Genomic DNA, 20,272 nt, shown 5'->3' with positions numbered 1-20,272 from the left:
TGGTGTGGGTGTCCTAAAATGTGGAATATAACATGGGTGCAAAAAATTAAAAAAGGGCCTCAGTCATGAAGGGGTTAATTGAGTTGCTGTTGCCTTTCTATCAGCTTGAACCAGTCTGGCCATTCTCCTCTGGCATCAGCAAAGTATTCTTGCCCAGAGAGCTGCTGCTCACTGGATATTTTCTCTTTTTCAGACCATTCTCTGTAATCCCAAGAGATGGTTGTGAATGAACATCCCAGTAGATCAGCAGTTGCTGAAATACTCAGACCAGCCCATCTGGCACCAACAACCATGCCATGTTCAAAGTCACTTAAATGCCCTTTCTTCCCCATTCTGATGCTCGGTTTGAACTTCAGCAGACCATCTTGACCATGTCTACATGCCTAAATGTATTGAGTTACTGCCATGTGATTGGCTGATTAGATATTTGTGTTAACAAGCAGTTGAAGAGGTGTACCTAATAAAGCGGCCAGTAAGTGTAAAGGTGCCCATACACCTTACAATTTATCTGCAGATTTTCTGTGGTCAGATGGAAAAAGTGCAACAGATTGGCCCAGGTGGAGATCACTCCATCCACACAGTTAAGTGTAGATGGTGTTGCACCTTTTCCATCCGACCACAGAAAACCTGCAGATAATTGTAAGGTGTATGGGCAGCTTTAATATCAATCCATTGAAAAAAAATAGAGCATTATTGGCCCTCCACTTAATGATGTTTAACATCACTTTATTTAAAGGGTATTTAAAGCCAATTTTTGGACTTGGGAGGGGGGAGGGTTAGAGCCTCTGTCCGGTTTTTAATGTTCTCTGTGGCCCTACTGGGGATATTTACTATTTTTGCAGTTGGCACCAGAACATAAAGGTGTATTCTTTCAGTAGGGACACTTGTTTCAGTGACCCCTGTCTAAGAGGGGTTCCCCCTCCTTTTAGGCAGATTTCCTCTTACTTGCTGTTGTATCAACAAGAAGTGAAGGGAAATCTCTCCATTGGCACACAGAAGGCAAAAATAACTTGACAGATATTTTAACTAGTGATGCGCCGATACTGTTTTTTTTCTGTACATCGCATACGAGTACCGGTAGCATGGAGCTGGCTTCCTGGGCAGCGTGTCATTACCCACTGCCTAGCCTGTTGATTAGCCGGGAAACAGGCTCCATGCTTTTTGGGCGGCTCGATGCGGCTTGGCCGCCAGCGTCCCAGCCAATCAGCATGGAGCCAACTTCCCAGTCAATCAGGAAGCCAGGAGGCAGGCCGTTACCCGCTGCCTGGCTTCCTGATTGGCTGGGAATCCAGCTCCATGCTGTTTGGCAGGCTCGAGGCTGATTGGCTGGGAAGCCAGCTTCCTGGCCAATAAGCATGGAGCAGGCTTCCCGGGCCAATCCAGAAGCTGGCTCCATGTTCCCTCGCAGCACTGCCGGTCAGAGGAAATCTCTGACCGGAAGTTACGGCATGGTAAGTATCGAAGCATTTGGGCGATTACGAGTACTAACCCAAATACTCGGTATCTGCACCAATACTAGTATTGGTGCATCCCTAATTTTAACCATTCCCTACTTTATTCAAAATGGGGAAAACATTTGGAACAGTCCAGGGGGTTAATATTTAATTAGGCCGCTGTATATGACTGAATTTGTATGTACATTTTTCCCTCCAGAAAGAATGCTGTGGAAATGGAATTGGCAAAGTGTAGAATTGACTTAATGTCGCTGAACACTCAACTACTAGATGCTATTCAACAAAAGGTCAACTTGTCTCAGCAGTTGGAGGCCTGGCAGGTGAGAACAGACAAAATATCTTCAATCGTCCTTTATTGGAGGAAACAATTTTACTTGACTGTTTCCAAATTCTCAGATCATGTTTTGTTCATAATTACAAACGGGAACAATCTTTTTCAGCCTTACCCCAAAAGGAAAGAGATTTGAGCACCACTAATAGTTTTATTTATTAAGGTGCATTCCTTTTAGGTGTAAAGCCCAACTCCAGCCAAAACAGTTTTAGTTTTGCATAGAGTGGTTGAGCGTAAATGACATCTCTTACTTTGTGAAGACTTTGAGATCACCTGTCACTTCTTGTCCTAGTGATGGATGTCAGCCAGACAGGAAATGAGGGGAATCTCACTGATGGGGGGAGATTAAAAAAAACCAGTGGAGAGTCTAACCTTGCCCAACTCTATTCAAAACCAGAAAATAGTTTTAGCTGGAGTTGGCCATGAACGATATCCCACCCTATCCGAAAGCAAATAGTTGATATAGTCTTAAATAAGTACAAGAAACATAATACACAATGGCATCATTAGAAGTCTGTGGGTATTATATGAAATGTTGCAAATCTATATATATTTGAAGCTTCTGATCCAGACATATGATAGTTGTAGCTAATAGTAGTTAGTCAGATTAAGCTGGATTGTTCTGTAATGCTTGCCACACATCAAAGCAGCTTTCTCAGCTCCAGTGAGTGCCAGGAACATACCCCAGAATTTACAGACCCATTAGAAACTCAGTCATCAAACTGTTGGTTTGCTGGTTGACCCTTTTCCACCTTTGCATTTCTCAACGTTCATAAGAGCTGTGCTTCATTCTATAGTTTTTCAGTCGAATATTCAGAAAGTCTTTTCTGACCCATTCTCAGGGATAAGGTATTCAGTTGTAGTTGTCACTGTGGTTATTATCAAAAGGAATGTGGAATTAGGTCTTCAGCAGACCTGTGGCTTTATCCTGCTCATTTGTTTCATATAAGTCTGCAGTATGCTTCAGATATATGTAAGGAAATTATCAGGTGCTAGCTAAACTACTTTGGGGAATCTTGGTAAGTAACAAGTCCCACACACCCTAGGCCCCTCTGTGGCCACATCACCCGCTATGGTCTTAATACCAGATCTAGGAGCACAAAAAAGCCAACAGAGAAATGGGCTATAGGTACATTAATAGAAGTTCAGCTGTACAACATCGAAACATTAATCCGTGATTCAGTTCTCTGCATCAAGCTACTCCCACCCTGTATCCTTCTTTGTAAGCATCAGTGACCAGTTGATCCTGCTGTGGTGTGCACAAGAAGAAGGATGCTATTCTGAAATTAATTCACACACGTTTCCTTGTAAGCATAAAGAATGTTGTGTAAAATAAAGTTAGAAAACCAGTGAGACATCGCAGGTAATGGTGAACAAAGATTTTTTGCCATTAACTTGTTTAAAGCAAGTAAAAGAAAGCCAGTTTTATTTTCTTAATGATTGAAGTAGTAGTAATTGGCCTTATCATGTTTAATAGACATACATACTGTACTGTAGTGCTGGATCCTGTCTATTAGTTCTTCACCTATGTCTTGTCTCTGGGCTCTAGTTTGCTTCCTCAGGGCTTTTCACTATATGGCTCCTTTGGTTTCTGATCTAATGGCCTTTCTCAGTACCTGTACCGACAACTTTAGTCATACACCCTTCCTGCCTTAGAGGTGAGATCACTGTATTGATGTACCTGGCTACTCCATCGCATCAGCCATTCATTCTCAGATCACACTGGTTTCTGTTCATTATTGGCCATCCATCTGCTTTGCCCATTTCTAATGTCACTTGCTTGCCTCGTAGTAACTCCATTCAATTCTGTGGTTTTCCTGCACACTGATGTGAGGGACATGATCTTTCTTAGTCTTCATCCTTGCTATTTCATCTATTGCACTGCTGCAAGTCAGAATTGCGTTATGGCTCAGATGAAGGCCAAAGTCAAAACTTTGCATGCTTGATTTTTTTTAAACTGCAAATAAGTTTGAAATTACTTACTGAGCTGAACCGAGCTGAAAATCACAACACCAACCTGTGGGGGAAAAAAATCACTCCAAGTCACCAAATTTCTAGAACCTCTTACAAGCTTTTCAATAGCTCTTTTTGATATTTGTAATGGTCTAGGTTGACAAGCTTTGGGCTCGTGTGGATGGCATCAATCTGAGATCTTTCAGAATTCCTTGACTGGTGCCTTTGAACCTCCATTAGACCTGGCTCTAGTGGGTTTTGCACTCCCATACACCTTTATAGGTATGCAAAGCCCATTTGTCATTATACATGCCGGTTAACACAGGTCTTAAATCTGCAGTTGTAAGTCAAAAAATATCAAAGCATCCGGCAATGAAGGCCGTTGTGTAGGCACTTCTAGTTATAGGGGTGTGACAACTCTCTGTCTCTGCCTTCCAATTGTGCCTTTGACTTGTCTTTTATACAGATGACCTTAAAAGGAGATCTCACAAGAATATAGTTTCACATAAAAACACAATTTATTACTAAAACATGACAAAAAAACAAAACATCAACTCATATAAATAATAAAAAAGTCAGTAAATGACTCTACTATACATGTGATGTTTTTTGTCACGTTTTAGTAATAAATTGTGTTTTTATGTGAAACTATATTCTTGTTTATTCTCCTTTAAGGTCATCTTTATAAGATATCAGTTTGGTTTGGCGTTTATCACAACAAGAACTGAGAGGATAGAAATACTATATCTGTTAAAATTATCACCGTTTCCTGCTGAGGGTTTGTCCTTTGTTTTCTTTTGTACTTTTGTGTTGTCACCCTTTCACATGCTCTCCAAAGGAAGACTGCAAGTGACCATGCTGACTCACATTGCATAGACATGTTCCATTATTGTCACCATCAGGAAACCTGACCTGAAAAATTACCCCCCTTGATACAGCCCAGAGGATTTAAAGCAGGGGCGGGCAACTCTGGCCCTCCAGCTGTTGTTGAACTACAATTCCCAGGAAGCATTGCAAGACTGAAAGTTACAGGCATGACTCCCAGAGGTAAAGGCATGTTGGGATTTGTAGTTAAATTGCAGCTGGAGTTGCCAATCCCTGATTTAAAGGGAGCCCATTATCAATCTAAATACAAGTTGCATGCTAAATTAAAGGCACTGATATGCCTATTAGTATCACTGGAGTAAAGAGACCTCCTTTAAACAAGGTTACAGCTTGTAAGTCACTGACTCAATGTATTGCAGATAGTCAACATGACAGTGAAGCAACTAGTATTTTCAGGTCAGCAACTGCAGGCTACATATTTACCTTGAAATTAGTTTCCTCAAATAAAAGAAGACGTGGAAATAGGATAACATCCTAGTAATTAGCACTTAGCATAGTGTACTGAGCAAGGTAGGAGTTGCTGCATTAGGCTTGTGATGGGTTTTTCATTTCAAGCCAGCTTAGAGCAACAGGGCTCTTGATGCACAGACACTAGACAACTGCTCCACACTACACTGATCTCAGTGTTAAAGGGCATATTCAGAAAGACAATTCAAAGAACAGTGTTTAGAGTGCATAGAATTGATCTAGGGTTAGTTTACTGAAATTCATTTTCTGCTATGGGTTACTAACAATCATTAGCCTTTCAATGTTGAACATGAAACACTTAGTAATGCAGCCCGTGTTTAGCGCTGTTAACCCAAATAATCAGTGAAAACAGCAGGAAATCTGACGCAGACAAAAGGTCTCATACAGTAAAAGGCAATAGGATGTAAATAGTAAAGAAATGGAGCTTGGTGTTTTCCTGCTGGACAGTAGGCACACCGTAGAAGAGATAGACACACAGACCACTGTTCTGATGATCTTTACAGTCTTGTACACATAGGCTTCCACTTGTATAAGAGCAGTGTGTACAGGAAGCTTTTACAAAGCATTTGCATAGAAGTCAGCAAGCTCCAAGCAGATTTAATAAAGCCTTTAACCCTTTCTCTGCCACCGCTGTTTTTGCATTGCTCACATGTTAATAGGATTTTTGTACTCACCGTAAAATCCTTTTCTCTGCGTTCATTGAAGGACACAGTGAAGTAGATTGTAGATCTGGAACCATATGGTACTGCACCACCTGCAGGAGAAAGACACAAATCACAAAACTAAAGACAGCCTAGGGGCGGCTTCTGCTGGTGGCCAACCCCCCACTTGCTGATCAAGTCTCCACTAAGTAACGAGTCGTAAGGAGTACACTCCCACACACACAGGGCAGGTGATGTGTCCTTCAATGAAATGTAGGGAAGAGGATGTCATGGTGAGTACAAAAATCCTATTTCCGTTCATTGAAGGACAGTGAAGTAGATTGTAGATCTGGTACCACAGGGACGTCACAAAGCAGTGCAACATGTGGTGGGCAAAAACATTTTCCCCCCACACAGAACGACAACGTGTCCAACCAGAAAAGGGGACTTACACGACAAGGCTGCCAGCCTCAAAACCCTCCAAACAGAGGCGCCTCCAAACCCTCCAAACAGAGGCGATAGCCACCAAAAAAAAGCACCTTTCAGGACAGAGGTAATAGTGGAACCTCCCTCAAAATTCTCAAAAGGGAGACTCCTGTAACCTGAAAGCACCAAATCAGAATCCCTAGGGTGTAACAGAGACCGGACAGGAGGAATAATATCAGTAACCCCCTGCAAAAAGCACAGACTATAGAATGGGAAGCCAAAGGCCACTGAAATAGTATGGCCTGAGCCAAAACTGGCCGTACAGGGTAGGACTACAAGGATCCACAGTTATCCAGCGTGTCACCCTGATGGCACTTGCTTGAGATGCAGCCAAACGAAGGAAAAAAGCAGGGAAGAATTCCAGAGAAAATTTCTTAGCTCCTTAGTCCTGACGCTAGGCCAAAACTGGAGACTTGATCTCCCCTAAGTTGTCTTTTGTTTTGTGCCTAGCGTCCATCTCCTGCAGGTGGGGCAATACCTTATGGTTCCAGACCTACAAGCTACTTCACTGTGTGAACGGAAGAGAAAAGCACATTTTAGGCCTAAATATTACGTCGGAAACCCCAAACGTTATATATTTTCTGAGAGCAGAGGCCATGTAGAAAAATATAGTGGCAGTTGCCATTTTAAATGTCACAGGATTTTAGCAAAACTGTTTATGAAACCCAAACTTTCAGTAAAAATACAAATTAATTTTAATGCACCCAAACACAATATAATACCCACTTTTTTTAGGTAAAATATAAAAGATGAGGTTACATTGAGTAAATAGATACCAAATATGTCCAGCCTCAAAAACTTGTGTGTGCCTGTGAAACAGCAAAAACCGACTACCCAATTTTATCCATAACGTACCAACGTACCATAAGAGACTTTACAGGTAATTAGTTCAGAGTTAACCAGGAACGATGGTCCTAGAATTATTGCTCTCACTCCAGCATACGTATTGATATGTAAAGGGTGGCGTAATCGTTGTTTCCGTAAGTGAGTGTTCATGGAAGGACACAACCTTAGGCAAAAAAAAGCACTGAAAATAGTTAAGATCCCACAGATCAAGGGGGCCTTAACAGGAGGAGCAATTTGGCCAAAAGGTTGTTGAAACAATCAAAATCTGCTTGTTGTCAAATGTTAATCTATCCCAGAACACAAGCAACTGAACAAAACCATAAGTCAAACAGACTGGAAAAAGGAGGGAGATTGGCGTCACATTGTGGCCTCCTAAACACATATAGCTTATAAGCTGGCCTAACCATATAAAGGTTCAAATTGTGTTCCTTATTATTCCACATGTATATGACTGTTAGAGGCATGCAACCACTAAATAACAGCTAGTTGCTTCCTGCACAATGGGTTGCAGTGCTCTTAAATGTGGGTTATGTGTTGTCATCAGTTTAGATAAAAATAGTGCTTAGCAGAGTAAAAGAAAAAACAAGGTTTTTCTACTTCCTGTAAAATCCATTTAGTTGAGCTCAGTGAGAAACACAAAATTCATTGACATTTGGGTTATACTGCCATCTACAGGTGGATTTGGACTCTGGCAAAAAAAAAGCCTGTGATCAGCCTCGTATAAGCCCTTCTCACTCTTAGCATTTTTGCAGTGCCAAGAACAAGACCACAAAGGCTGAGGGGAGTGACCTATGTCCCTCAATGAACTTGAATAAATAGGATTTCTTAATAATACAGGACACATAGACCATATGCAGCTACCTTCAGGTGTCTGACCCTGGCAGAGGTGTAAGGATCTACATATAAATCCTCCCATTTCCAGCTTTCCAGGTTTTGTTTTTTTTGCTAGTCCTTAGGGGATATATGTATCCTCTCTGCTGTGAGATTTATATTTATTTGGGGTTTTCTTATGGGTACCCCTTGAATAGAAGACATGCAGCCAGCATGTGATATTGCTTTAGGCATTGGATCCTGCATTGAGCACTCCCCTTGGGACTTGGTGCAATCTGTGGAGTTAGCCACAGAGTGCTGTACAAGGGGGATGGACAAATGGGCAATCCAGCACATTTTCTGCCAACTCGTCAGGAGAGGCTCTGCATACGCCCCCTAGGGACCCTCTCTTATATAGCATAGGTATCTCTCCCCTGCCTGAGTCCTTTCCTTCCTTGGATACCTCCTGTATTCCCTTGCATGCTCCCCACTGTGGCTTAAAACAAGGAAAAGTTTCCCACTTCTATGGCAGAATTGATGGAAAGGATCGCTGGGCAGTGGGAGAAGTAGGGCTGCAGGGGCTGAAAAAAGTTCCCCCCTGGGAGGATATATAGTGGTGATTTATATATTTATTGTTCTTCATGGCTTTCAAAAAAGAAATATTTGAAGGAGTTACCCTGATAGAGGTGCCAGAATCACAATTTCTTTTTGGATATGTACAAGTCCTCATCTTCTAGGTCTCAATAATGTTCCTTAAGTGCCTCCCAGGTCTCCGCCTCAAAGTCCAAGTGCCAGGCCTAGTTTAAACAGTTGGAGTTTCATTCTTCTGCACCTTGCTTCATACCTTCCAATCTTCCCTCTTCCCCATAAAGACTTAGGGATCTGAAATCTGCACTGCAGCAATTGCTTGCTTGCATTGGCCCAGTTCCCACAGAGGAGAGGTTTCAAGGTTTCTACTTCAACCTGTTCTTGCTTCCATAGGCCAAGGGTGGCATTCATTCCATCCTGGACATAAAGTTATTTAACAGATTTCTTCAGGTCCAAGAGTTCTGCAAGTAATCAGCCAGATTGATCATTGCCTTCCTTTAAGGGGTGGATTTCCTGGCCTCTGTGGACATTGAGGATGCCTACTTACACATTCCATCTTTCCCCTGCACCGTGCTTTTGCATTTTGTGGTGGGCATACAACACTTCCGGTTTGTCGCTCTTCCCATGGCTCCATGGGTCTTCATGAAGGTGCTGGCCCCTATCCTGGATCTTCTCTCAAAATGTCCACATTGTGGGCTATTTGGATCGCTTCCTATTGAAGGACTGATCCACCCAGGCCATTGCCGCTACTGTACAGCAAACGGTATAGATGTTGCAGAGATTCAGATGGATCCTCAAGTCTGTGTTACATCCAACTCGCCACCTGAAGTTCCTAGGCTTAGTCCTGGACATGAACCAGGCTCAGACTTCCCATCAACATTCTGGAACTCAGAGCCTTTCGCTTGTTCCTCCAGCATTGGACCCCTCAGCTTCGGGGAGTTCCCAACGTCGATCCGATCAGACAATGCCACGGCCGTGGACTACATCACCCATCGTGGAAGCACCAAAAGTTGCACAGCTCTGAGGTTGGCTTGGGCAGAACAGAACCTCTGGCCCTAAATCAATGCAGATTCCTGGTGTGGAAAACGGGCAGCTTACATTGGCCCGAGGTGTTTCAGGATAGCTGTCGCAGGTCGATGGACCTCCTGGTGTCCAGATTCAACAACAAACTAAAACAGGTTTATCAGCAGGTCCAAAAAAGCATGTGCCTTTGCGGTGACTCAGTGGATCAGTTTTACCTGATCTATGCTTTTCCTGCGTTAAAGATTCTTCCACAACTGCTCTGTAGATTTAAGACAAGAGGGCATTTTTGTTATCCTTGTGGCTCTGAATTGGCCCATAACAGAGTGTGGCACTTTGACATTCTCAGACTCCTGGTGGACTTTTCGTGGTCATTTTCTGACCCTCCGGCCATTCTGTTGAGAAGTTGACTTGGTCTAATATAGCACCTGTAAGCTATACTTTGCTTGGTCTAAATGGTAGAGTTTCCATCGAAGATGTTACTCTGAGGGATGTATCCTGGTTTTGCTCTAGTCGGGTCTGGATCAGCCTTTAGCACCCTCAAGGGGCAGATATCGGCCTTAGCTATAATCTTTCGGGCACTACTGGCCTCTCACTCCTTGGTGAAGGCTTTTGTGCATGGAGTCTCGTATAGCTCCACCGAGATACTCTCTGATGACACGGTGATCTTAACCAGGCTCTGTCAGCCCTCCAAAGGCCTCCTTTTAAACCTATCAGGGATTTTCCCTTGGCTGATAATTACACACAAGATTGTTTTTGTTTTTTTGTCACCATTTCCTCTGCGAGGCGGGTATCAGTGCCAGTGGCTGCTACTTCCACCATTGGGAGGTGTATTACACAAGTCATTGTTCAAGCATGTTCTCTGAGGGATAGAGTTCTACCCTTTCCCATTAGGGCACACGCCACCAGATCTGTGGGTGCCTCATAGACTTTTCAAAATAAGGCATCTGTTTCACAGGTTGAAAGGCTATTGCCTGGTCTTCTGTTCACACCATTTTTAAAGTTTTACCAGGATGATGTTTAGGCCACTGCCGATGCCAGCTTTGGCCATGAGGTGTTTCTGGCTGAAGTTGAGTTTAGAGTCCTTGACCCTTTTTAATGCGGGCTTGTTGCCGTGTTGCCGGGCCCTCAGTTGCAATGCTTTTGGATGTCCCACTCATCTATGAATAAGACTGTCTTCTACTGTACTCTAAGAGAAGGAGTTTATAGGTCCAGTACAGGACAGAGGATCTTTAGTCTCAAAGTAGTCCAACTGAGGGAATGTTTCAAGGCAGGAAAGAACTGCGTGAGGTGGACAGAACAGAACCTCTGGCCCTAACTGTCATCAGAAGAGACTTGAACATCCACCTGGTAAAATCTAAGGTGGAAGTAGACCGACCGATTTAATGGTATTCCAGAATGGTTACTTTCAAGGCATGCCAGCTGTCAAGGTTGCCAGTGTGCTTATTTCACCTCTCAACTGAACAGTCAAGCTTTTAAATGGCTGGTGTTATGTGCAGCATCATGGCAACAGCAATCCAAACAGAGGCTAAAATGGAGACGTCCTTGACTGTGAAGGATAGGAGGGTGCAATTCCAATTTAACAAATGTGCGAATGAAGAACAGATGGCAGCCTTGCAAATCTGGGAAACGGATGCCAGATTCTGAAAAGCCCACAAAGTACTAACAGACCCAGTAGAGTGAGCTTTATCATGGAAGGGAGGAACCCTATCCATCAAACTATAGGCTCAAATGATGGGCTGTCGAATACATCCAGTGATCTAGAAGCAGAGGGCTCTTTGCAGGCACCGCCCAAAAAGGACAAAGGGAATATGATTGCCGGAAAGAGGCAGTAGCAGAGAGGTAAACTGGCGTGTACTACATCCAAGCAGTGAAAATAGTTTTTCTCTGAATGTTTCGAAGCAGGACATAAGCGAAGAACAATGTCCTGGTTAAAGTGGAAGAAGGCATTAGGCCTCAAGGCATCCTTATCCCTGCCCAACACTAGTAAATGTTCCTTACGGGATAAGGCAGATAAGTCAGAGACCCTCCTTGCGGAGGTAATGGTGACGAGGAAGGCTATCTTGTGAAATCAGAGGAGGGACTATCCTGAATAGGCTTAAAAGGCCACTTCTGGAGGGCCAACATAACCAAGTTGAGATCCCTAGTTATTAGGGAGCAAACAGGAGGAGCAATGCAAGCGATACTCTGAACAAACCTTAACCACCTTCCGTCCATGGCCGTTTGTGAACGGCCGGACGGGAGTCTGCTAGGAGCGGGAGGGCGTCTTAAGACGTCCTGCCCCTCCCCCCTCTCGTGTGCGGCACTCAGCGCGCACACGAGAGGGAAAACTGTGAGCATGTAAACAGCCAGCGATGGCTGTGTACATACAAGCGATCAGGTTGTAAAAAATAAAACCCCCAGTGGTGATTAAATACCACCAAAAGAAAGCTCTACTATCAGTCCCCAAAAAATGGTATGAAATTCGTATCAGTACAGCGCTGCATGACGGAATAAACGTCAGCCAAAGTACCACAGCGCTGAACACTGAAAAATGGCCTGGCCAGGAAGGGGGTGAAACACCGCGGTCTTCAAGTGGTTAAAATGTAGTTACACTTTTGCAAGCACACCTAAGAAAACCCAAACCCATCTAGATGTTGTGTTCCTATTCACACAGCATCCCTAAAAATATTTTTAAAACAATCTTTCTTGCCTTTTAGATGTTTCTGCGTAGCTGGCCTTAGTAACTTCTCTGTACAATTTCAAAGTGACAGGAGGCTCTTGCTGTCCCCAAAGACTAGGGACATTCAGCTTCCTCTCATTAGCATACAATGCATCTAGATCTTTGAACCTTTTGTTAGGACAGTTTAAATCTAATTTACAACTGATAATGAGATCTGCCAGCACAATCCAGAGAGGGTTAATTAGGTTAACGATTAACTCTCCATCCCCCTTGCATTCCAGAGGAAAATTTAGTTTAGAGAAAAACCTTTTTTTTTTTCAGGAAAAAGCATGTAATATGTAAGCAGCAAACTTTAAGTATTTTTTTAAATAATGCTATGTGAATGAGAATATGTACAAATATAAAATAAGATTTATACTAATTTGGCTGCAAAAGTGGAAATACACTGAGTAAGGTGCCAGTAGTCTATGGAACAAAATAGCCAGGGTCAAGATCTGCCCCTTGATGGTGCTCAATGCCTGACACTGATCCAAGCCAGACAGGAGCAAACATAGTAGTATTCTTCCCCTGGAGAACTTTCTAGGATGGAATTTCCTGCACCAGGCAAAGAAGGCCTTTCAGGTACAATGGTACACTTTCCGAGAAGTTGACTTCCTAGTCTTCAGGAGTGTAGGGATGACTGAATCTCAGGACTTGGGCCAGTCATTAAAGCCAGCGACGGAGAAGCAGGATGAAGAACTGGTATGTAGGCAGACTATCTGCATGGTCTGTAAGGGCCCACAAAGAGCCAACCGAGAGTCTGAGAATGTCTGTGTACCACGTCCTCCTGGGCCAGTTGATGCTGTGAGAATCATGGGAGTGCCCTCTGTTTTGATCTTGCAGATAAGGGAGAAGCCATTGAGGGGAAAAGGCATAGATCAGGTTGAACAGATCTCATGCAGTCACCAGAGCATCCACTGCAAAGGCATGAGGGGTCCCTGCACCCGGTGACAAACCACATCCAGAATTCCTCACCTGACAGAGAACACCTCCAGGTGTCGGTGTGAATGACTGAGGAAGTCTGCTTTAGTTTTCCACACTGCGGTTAGGGCTGGAATGTGAAGTTCGGTCCAGGCCAGGATGAGATCCACTTCTTTTTTTTAGCTGTGCAACGGCCGTGCCATTGTCTGACCGAATCCTGGTCGGGTAACCTTGCAGACAAGATGTCTAGCAAGCAAGAAACACCAAAATTGCCCTATGTTCCAGAGTACTAATGGGAAGCCTGGCCTCCTCCAAAGCCCAGGTACCCTGTAATGACTGGCATCCATCCTGAGAACCTTCCAATGTACAGGGAGAAAGGATTTCCTCAAATCCAGCATTGTATGAGATATCCATCATGCCAGGGAGTGCAGGTCAGACACATGGAACAATCCTCCTGGAATGGTCATTGGAGGACTAAAGTGATCACATTCAGTGGGACTGCTCCCCTTAGGTTTGTGAACTGACATATTGCAACACAAGAGAAACAGCTTAACTAAGTATACCGTAAGACCTGGGTAGTTGAAAACCAACTGCTGAGGGCAAGAGAGGTTCAAATGGCTGGCTGTAACTGTGTCACTGTATACAGCAGCAAATAGGAAATGCTACCCCATACTGAAGGCGGGAACAGCACGCAAAACTTCACCTAGTGACAGCACTCAATTCCTCAGGTCTGTGGAGCCTAGGAAGAATATGGGTATAATAACGCCACCCAACAGTTGCTATAATATTAGTAGCTGCCAATGCTCAGTCCACGCAGCCTACTCATAAATGCTTCTTCAGAGACTGGGGTCACAACTTTGGACATGGAAAGTGCTTTGTGGCTAATACAGTACGCTGAGGTCTGGAAAGTGTCAAAAGCAGAGCCTAGTCAAGGCCACAATTGTCCAGGGGAGACTGGGCACAGCCTCCAAAACTGTTGCTTAGAATAGATCGATCCGGATAGCCGAATAAGAGACCAGCTCAGTAGTGTGTAGATGGAGTCTTAATAGAAGAAAAAAAATCTTGGGAGAAAAAAAAAGCCAGTAAATCAGTTGTTTTGCTAGTGTCCTAGGAGGAAAAGTAACTGAGTGGGAGGGTGATACCAGAATAGTCACTGTTTTTGGTTAGCCAGTGTCCATATACTCCTGTATGCTGCGGTATAACCTGAATGTCAATGAATCCTAGGTCCCTCAATGAGCGAAAAAGAGAATAGACAGTTGGTGTGTACAATGGGCAAGAATCCCAAGATTTTTGGGTGCATTGGCTAACAGGCACGAGTCCAGTTCTGCAATATTCTACAGTAACTGCCCATGGAAAAGTTTTAATAGCATATGTGCGTACCACACTGCTGATAGCTGACATGTAGTCTTTTTTTACTAAAATATCTATTGGTAGTTTCATTCTTTTAGTGGTGCGTTTGCTTGTTGCTTCTAAATAATGGCACTTATTCCATGAAATAACAAGGAACGTATAATCAGAGTATTCTTTGTGTCATTGTGTGATCATTGGGTATTAACTAAAAATACCAATGTGTGGTTCCTACACATTTGCTCTTCAGGTACCACTGAGAAAAAATTTGTATATTGTCAATCATCTTACTTGCTAAAGATTATTTATGTTTTGTGTGCTTCAGTTTTGTTCTGTGTGTTTTTGAACGGCTTCTCTTTACTATTGTAGAGCCATCATCTATTACTTCTTCATTGCTCATTTAGCCAGTGTCTAGACATATTTCTTGATACATTCATTTGCTTTGTCTTGCAATGGCATGTTTGTGCTTGGCGTATTTCAGTCAGTACATGACAGCTGTAACAGCCCAATCTTCTTTTTTTTTTTTAAATAACAGGATGACATGCACAGAGTCATTGACCAGCAATTGATGGACAAACACCAGAAGGAATGGAGCCAGTCTGTATATTCCTTCTCCAGTGGCCACCACACACCGCACTGTGGCAAGGTTAGCACTCTGGATCGCACAGAGCGGCCAGGAGAAGAGCCCATTGGTTCTGAAGGGAGACGCCTCTTTTCATTTCTAAAGAAAACAAAATGTTAACCAACTGTTTCACAGTTGACATTTTTGAATCATGATGGACTTATGTTTAGGGAACATTATTCAGAGCGGATATAAAACGTATCACCATTGATGGCCCACAAAGCCTTCTCTAGGTGAGCAAATTCTTAGTAAAATCTTAAAGCCGGGCAAAAGGAGGCACCTTGGCATGTAACGACCACTAAAAGTATTTGTTAGCCCATGGGCTGAGCTGCATTCACACTTTACTTTCCTTTTGGATGTGTTTTCTATTTTGTAGGACACTTTGTTCACTGGATTTTATCCATAGAGAACACCTTGCACTTTTAGAGCCATCTGTTTGTATTCACTCCACACTTTCCTTGATAAATGAATTTAGCAGGTACAACTGTTGTATACAGGTCCTGAGCTGCTGTCATTCCAAGGAATAGACTCCCTACCTCTGGTCTTCCAGACAGAGCACAGCACAGAGGAATCTTGCAGCTCAACTATTGAGAAATGCTCTATGTACATAGAAGAAGCAGAGTTTTTTTATATTGCATACAGTTCTTTTATAACGTAAACAGATATAAAAATGATGTCATATTTTAGTACAAAATTATGCTTTTTATTGTAAATTCTGAAATAAAATATTTCTATGATTTTCCATGTTTCTTGTGCTTACCTTTAATTCCATTTTTTTGTAAGGGACTAAAAGGCCAGCTGCACCCAACTTTTTTTCTTTTTCACAAGCTGGCTTCTTGTATATCTTGAGGACTCCAGTGGTAAATTAAAAAGGAATTCTGCCCAGCAGCAAGTATGCTGAACAAATAACGTGAAGCCAAACTATGACAGAGTGAAATATTCCTTATGTCCATGTAGAAAGGGGTAGAGACTCCAACTTCAGACAATTACTTGGCACTGATGAGGTTTGGATGCAGCTAGCCTTAAAAATTACAAGTTGAAATACACAATCATTCACAAATAGTTTACCACTATCGGAGCTAATCCAAGAGAAATGTGGGTACATGTGCACACAGCTCTTTTAATAGGTTATTAAAAGTACAGTCAATGCTAGAATTCATCATCATTTGCCTAAAAATAATGCTCACAGACAAATACTCTACAGAGCTAAATTAAATGGAACCTGGACAGACAAACTAGCTACCAATGCAGAATTGGAGGTGCAGCCTCCAGGAAATGTCATCCTGATCCTTGTTTCACTACCAAGCAAGCCACTAACCTGAAAAGAGTATGCAGGACAGAAGGGTATACTTTGGATTTGTGACTCTAACTAGTGAAGCCAGGATCAATATGACAGCCCTGGAGCTTGCACTCTTACAAGTCAGCAGTTGTAAGTCCAACTGAAACAGTAGTTGGCTTCAATAAGATAACTTGCTAATCAGGATCAATATTAAAAGGAGGACTATGGGGTCAGTGTTTTTCCCCATAGTTCTCCTTAGGGTAACGGGAGGACACAAACTAGCGTCCTCCAGTCACCCTAAGCTCAGTATACCGCGAGCTACAGCTCGCGGTATACTGAGACGCCGCAGCGGATCCCGACATGGACGTCGAGATCTGCCCAGCTGCATGAGTGACAGCTGGCCCTGCCTATCTAGAGGCAGAGCAAGCTGTATCCGCCCCCTCCTCCGTCCGTTCCGCCAGTCAGCGCTGGCAGATCGGAGAGGGGAATCCAGCCCCTCCCCTGTCACGGCAGAGAGCTATGACAGGATCGAGAGGTTAGCGAACCTGGTATGTGTTCGCTCACCTCCCGATCTACTGAGCCGACCTGTGACAGTCTCATTGTCACAGGTCGGCTAGAACTATGAGGCGAGTGGAAATCACTCATCTCATAGTTCTCATTTAAAGATTTGGGGTATATGACAACAGTTGACATCCAGTCGTGAAATCTGACTCCTTTCAAACACAAGATACTTGGTCACAGAGACAGGTCCTATAGTTCGATCCTCACAGGTCTCCTGGAACTGTCAATTAACTCACCTTTGCTACAGGCATAACCAGTGATTGACAGAAGAATGTACAAATCATGAGCTACTCCTTTAATGGTAGGAGCCGATACACTAGTAAAGTGACTGTTAACGAAAATGTCTGTAGGCAGCAAGTCCCAACTTTGCTGTGTTTAAGAGCTACTGCATCTAAAAATGCTCAACATCACACTTCTGATATCAATATCTGGTCCCCTTTGTCACTACCATGTCCTGTGGAGACATAGGGCCTGGCAAGTGGAACCCCAGTGTGCAGTTGGAGACCAGGCATCCGAAGCAGCTGAAAGTGAAGGATGATGCGGCTTCTTTGTGGCCATAGCCATGAAGTTAGGACCCGACGCCTGCCAGAGAGGTACGTATTAACAGTCACTTTAGGAAAAAGAAGCTTGTGCTACCATTAGCAATAGAAGCAGGTCAAAATGTCTGGTGCTCAACCGCTACAGGTAGCACATATTCGAAGCCCCATTAGGCCTGCTATGTCCCTTAGTAAATGATCACAGAAAGATTGGCATTTCAGATATAAAGCTCCTGGAATGTATCCACTTAGTAGAATCAATATAAAATGTATATTTGTGACGATTATGGAAAGTATCACTTCTGTTCTTGGTTTATTGGGGTTTTTAATGCCCATCTGAACATAACTAACGCAAAACTGACCTTTCTACTTCACACACTGACATCAAAAGACAACTGTCTGCTTTCTTTTAAATTCAGGACCCATAGTTCACATTTTTTTTTATTAATTTTGTTCCTATTTATGAACAAGATGGTACAAAAATTTGGCAGAGTTTTCTTTTTACCCACAGAATTTGTTAAATTCACATCATGGTTTTTTGTTGTGTTTTTTAAGATAGAGATTGTAACAAACAACTGCTAACAGTTCAGGATCCATCCAGCCTTTCATTAAAAACAAAATGACTTTGTAGTCGTAAGTCCTGCTCTGGTCAATGTAATAGATGCTTGGTTTTCTTTAGCATGGTTTTAAATATTGACGGAAAAAACTAAACAGCGGGGAAGCAAATATAACAGCGAGGCCTAGTGATTCTTACCCTAGTAGGCAGGACAGACACCAGACGCACGGTTAAAGATGCCAACTGTCCTAAGTCTTTAAAAATGTGATCAGTTTATATTCGCTTGTTACGACAGTGTGGCGATCGTAAGACGAAAGCCAAAGCAATAGGAAGGAGGCGAGGCTGGTTAACGCAATTTACAGTATGTACAGACTCTTGTTAATCAGTCCAAGGGGTAGGCACTGCAACTGTCCTTTCCTAGCAGACGCTCCAGAAGAGCAGGGGTGACAAGGGATGACAAGGATCCACAACACCTTGTTGGCACAGCAATAAAAAAGGTGTCAGCGCCTCTCAATAGAAAACCTTGAGAAATTCTTAAATTAACAGCACAAAACTGAGAAAATGCCCCAACCCCTGAAAGCTGGGCACTGCCCGTGGCACAGTTGCTCTTCATTCCAGGAACGAATGTTCGGATTAAGAGCAGCCCCTGTGTGCTGTGCCTGCACCTAGCAGCATCGCTTTTTCCTTTTACTGTTTTTGGTTAATTTCACCACGTCATTCTGTTGCTGCTGTTGCTGCTTTGCCAAGTTTTCTTTCTTTGCTCGGAGAACTAGCTCGGTAATGCAATTAAACATCTGTAAAGACAAACAAAAGGATGTTGTAACCTTAACAAGTAAAAATATTTCAGCAAAAACTTTAATGATTGGCTGCCCTAGACTCTAGTGCAATACACGGCAGTACCAAAATATAAGGGCTTCCATTGCTAATTTGCTTTTTGAAGGTACATGGTCTGGAGCCTTCATTGTCTGGCAAGTAACGGACCTGGAACAAGTAAGAGCTTAGCAGGTGTCATGGCACTCTCTATTGCTTGTTCTGGGTTAGTGACTCGCCAGATACTGAAGTATAATGCACCTTGAGCTTTGCCCTTTTAAGACCTAAATCAGCAACGGCAGATCCTATAATCTGCAAGTCCAAATCCAACCAAAAACTAAGCATCTGTGGTTAATAATAGGGATGCACGGACACCGGTTTTCAGGATCAAGTAGCGATTTTTTTTTTAGGATTTTTTTCCAGCCAATACCGGAAGTCCCATTAAGGAAGCCGGGTGGTGTGTAATGACTTGCCGCCCAGCTTCCAGATTAATACTGCCAGTACTTGCCCAAATACTCAGTATTGGCACCGATACTAGTATCAGCACATGCCTAGTTAATAAGCATGCACATTCCACCCCCCTCTCCAAGTATAAGAGCCTTGTGAAAAAGCCCTCTGTGTTTATAAATAATCAGATCTATAAGATGTATTATCAATTTCTCCAGCGATCTTCAGCATGTGGTATATTTACTACTCATTGATTTGTGCCAAATCGTATCCCTACTGACAAAACAAAACAGATAGTTGGGTAAAGTTCTAACAACTTCCCTACAGAGATGCTTATCACAGGAGAAATAAGCCCGGGTCAAGAGAGAACCTGGCTGGAGGCAACAGAAACTATGGCTGTGAAATCTTTCAGCATTCACATGCACAGCAGCTTTCTGAAAGAATAATGCTCTGCTCACAATAGGGCGGAAAGAAGCTGCTGCTGTTTATTATATACAAATGGAATCATACTGGAAGTACAACGGCTTGCCCAACCTCAACCTCTAATGGCAAAAATCAAGAGATGAAGTGACTGATTATCTTGCACCTTGTAGGAAAAGATGCACCTGTAAGTCTAAACAAACTATGTACAGGTGAAACTCGAAAAATTAGAATATCGTGCAAAAGTTCATTTGTTTCACTAATGCAACTTAGCCGTCTACCAGGAGATTTTGGAGCACTTCATGCTTCCTTCAGCAGACGAGCTCTATGGGGATGCTGACTTCATTTTCCAGCAGGACTTGGCACCTGCCCACACTGCCAAAAATTTTCTGAGATTGTGGATGTGGGGTTCTTGGGGTTTTCATGAGCTGTAAGCCATAATCATCACAATTATGACAAATCACGGCTTGAACTATCTTGCTTTGCATGTAATGAGTCTATCTCATATATTAGTTTCACCTTTTAAGTTGCATTAGTGAAATAAATGAACTTTGCACAATATTCTAATTATTCGAGTTTCACCTGTATTA

The 20,272-nt window shown here is 42.9% G+C and overlaps 2 protein-coding genes across 2 annotated transcripts in view; one reads left to right on the top strand and one right to left on the bottom strand.

The window, feature by feature from the left end:
- Positions 1 to 15,813, top strand: part of BICDL1 (BICD family like cargo adaptor 1) — a gene marked incomplete at its 5' end in the record, with an annotated part of 30,354 nt that extends 14,541 nt beyond the window's left edge. The window contains 2 exons of the mRNA XM_018572036.1: positions 1,654 to 1,774; positions 14,987 to 15,813. Coding sequence (XP_018427538.1) covers positions 1,654 to 1,774; positions 14,987 to 15,193 — 328 coding nt within the window. The remainder of the gene's footprint in view (positions 1 to 1,653; positions 1,775 to 14,986) is intronic.
- Positions 15,814 to 17,953: 2,140 nt separating this feature from the next.
- RAB35 (RAB35, member RAS oncogene family) overlaps positions 17,954 to 20,272 on the bottom strand; it is a 23,284-nt gene continuing 20,965 nt past the window's right edge. Inside the window, exon 6 of the mRNA XM_018572042.1 lies at positions 17,954 to 18,799. Within this exon, the coding sequence (XP_018427544.1) occupies positions 18,671 to 18,799 (129 nt within the window). The 3' untranslated portion in view covers positions 17,954 to 18,670. The remainder of the gene's footprint in view (positions 18,800 to 20,272) is intronic.

Source organism: Nanorana parkeri, unplaced genomic scaffold (assembly GCF_000935625.1).
Source record: "Nanorana parkeri isolate BGI_ZX_2015 unplaced genomic scaffold, ASM93562v1 scaffold1911, whole genome shotgun sequence".
Lineage (NCBI taxonomy): Eukaryota > Metazoa > Chordata > Amphibia > Anura > Dicroglossidae > Nanorana > Nanorana parkeri.
This window is presented reverse-complemented; position numbering and strand designations above follow the sequence as displayed.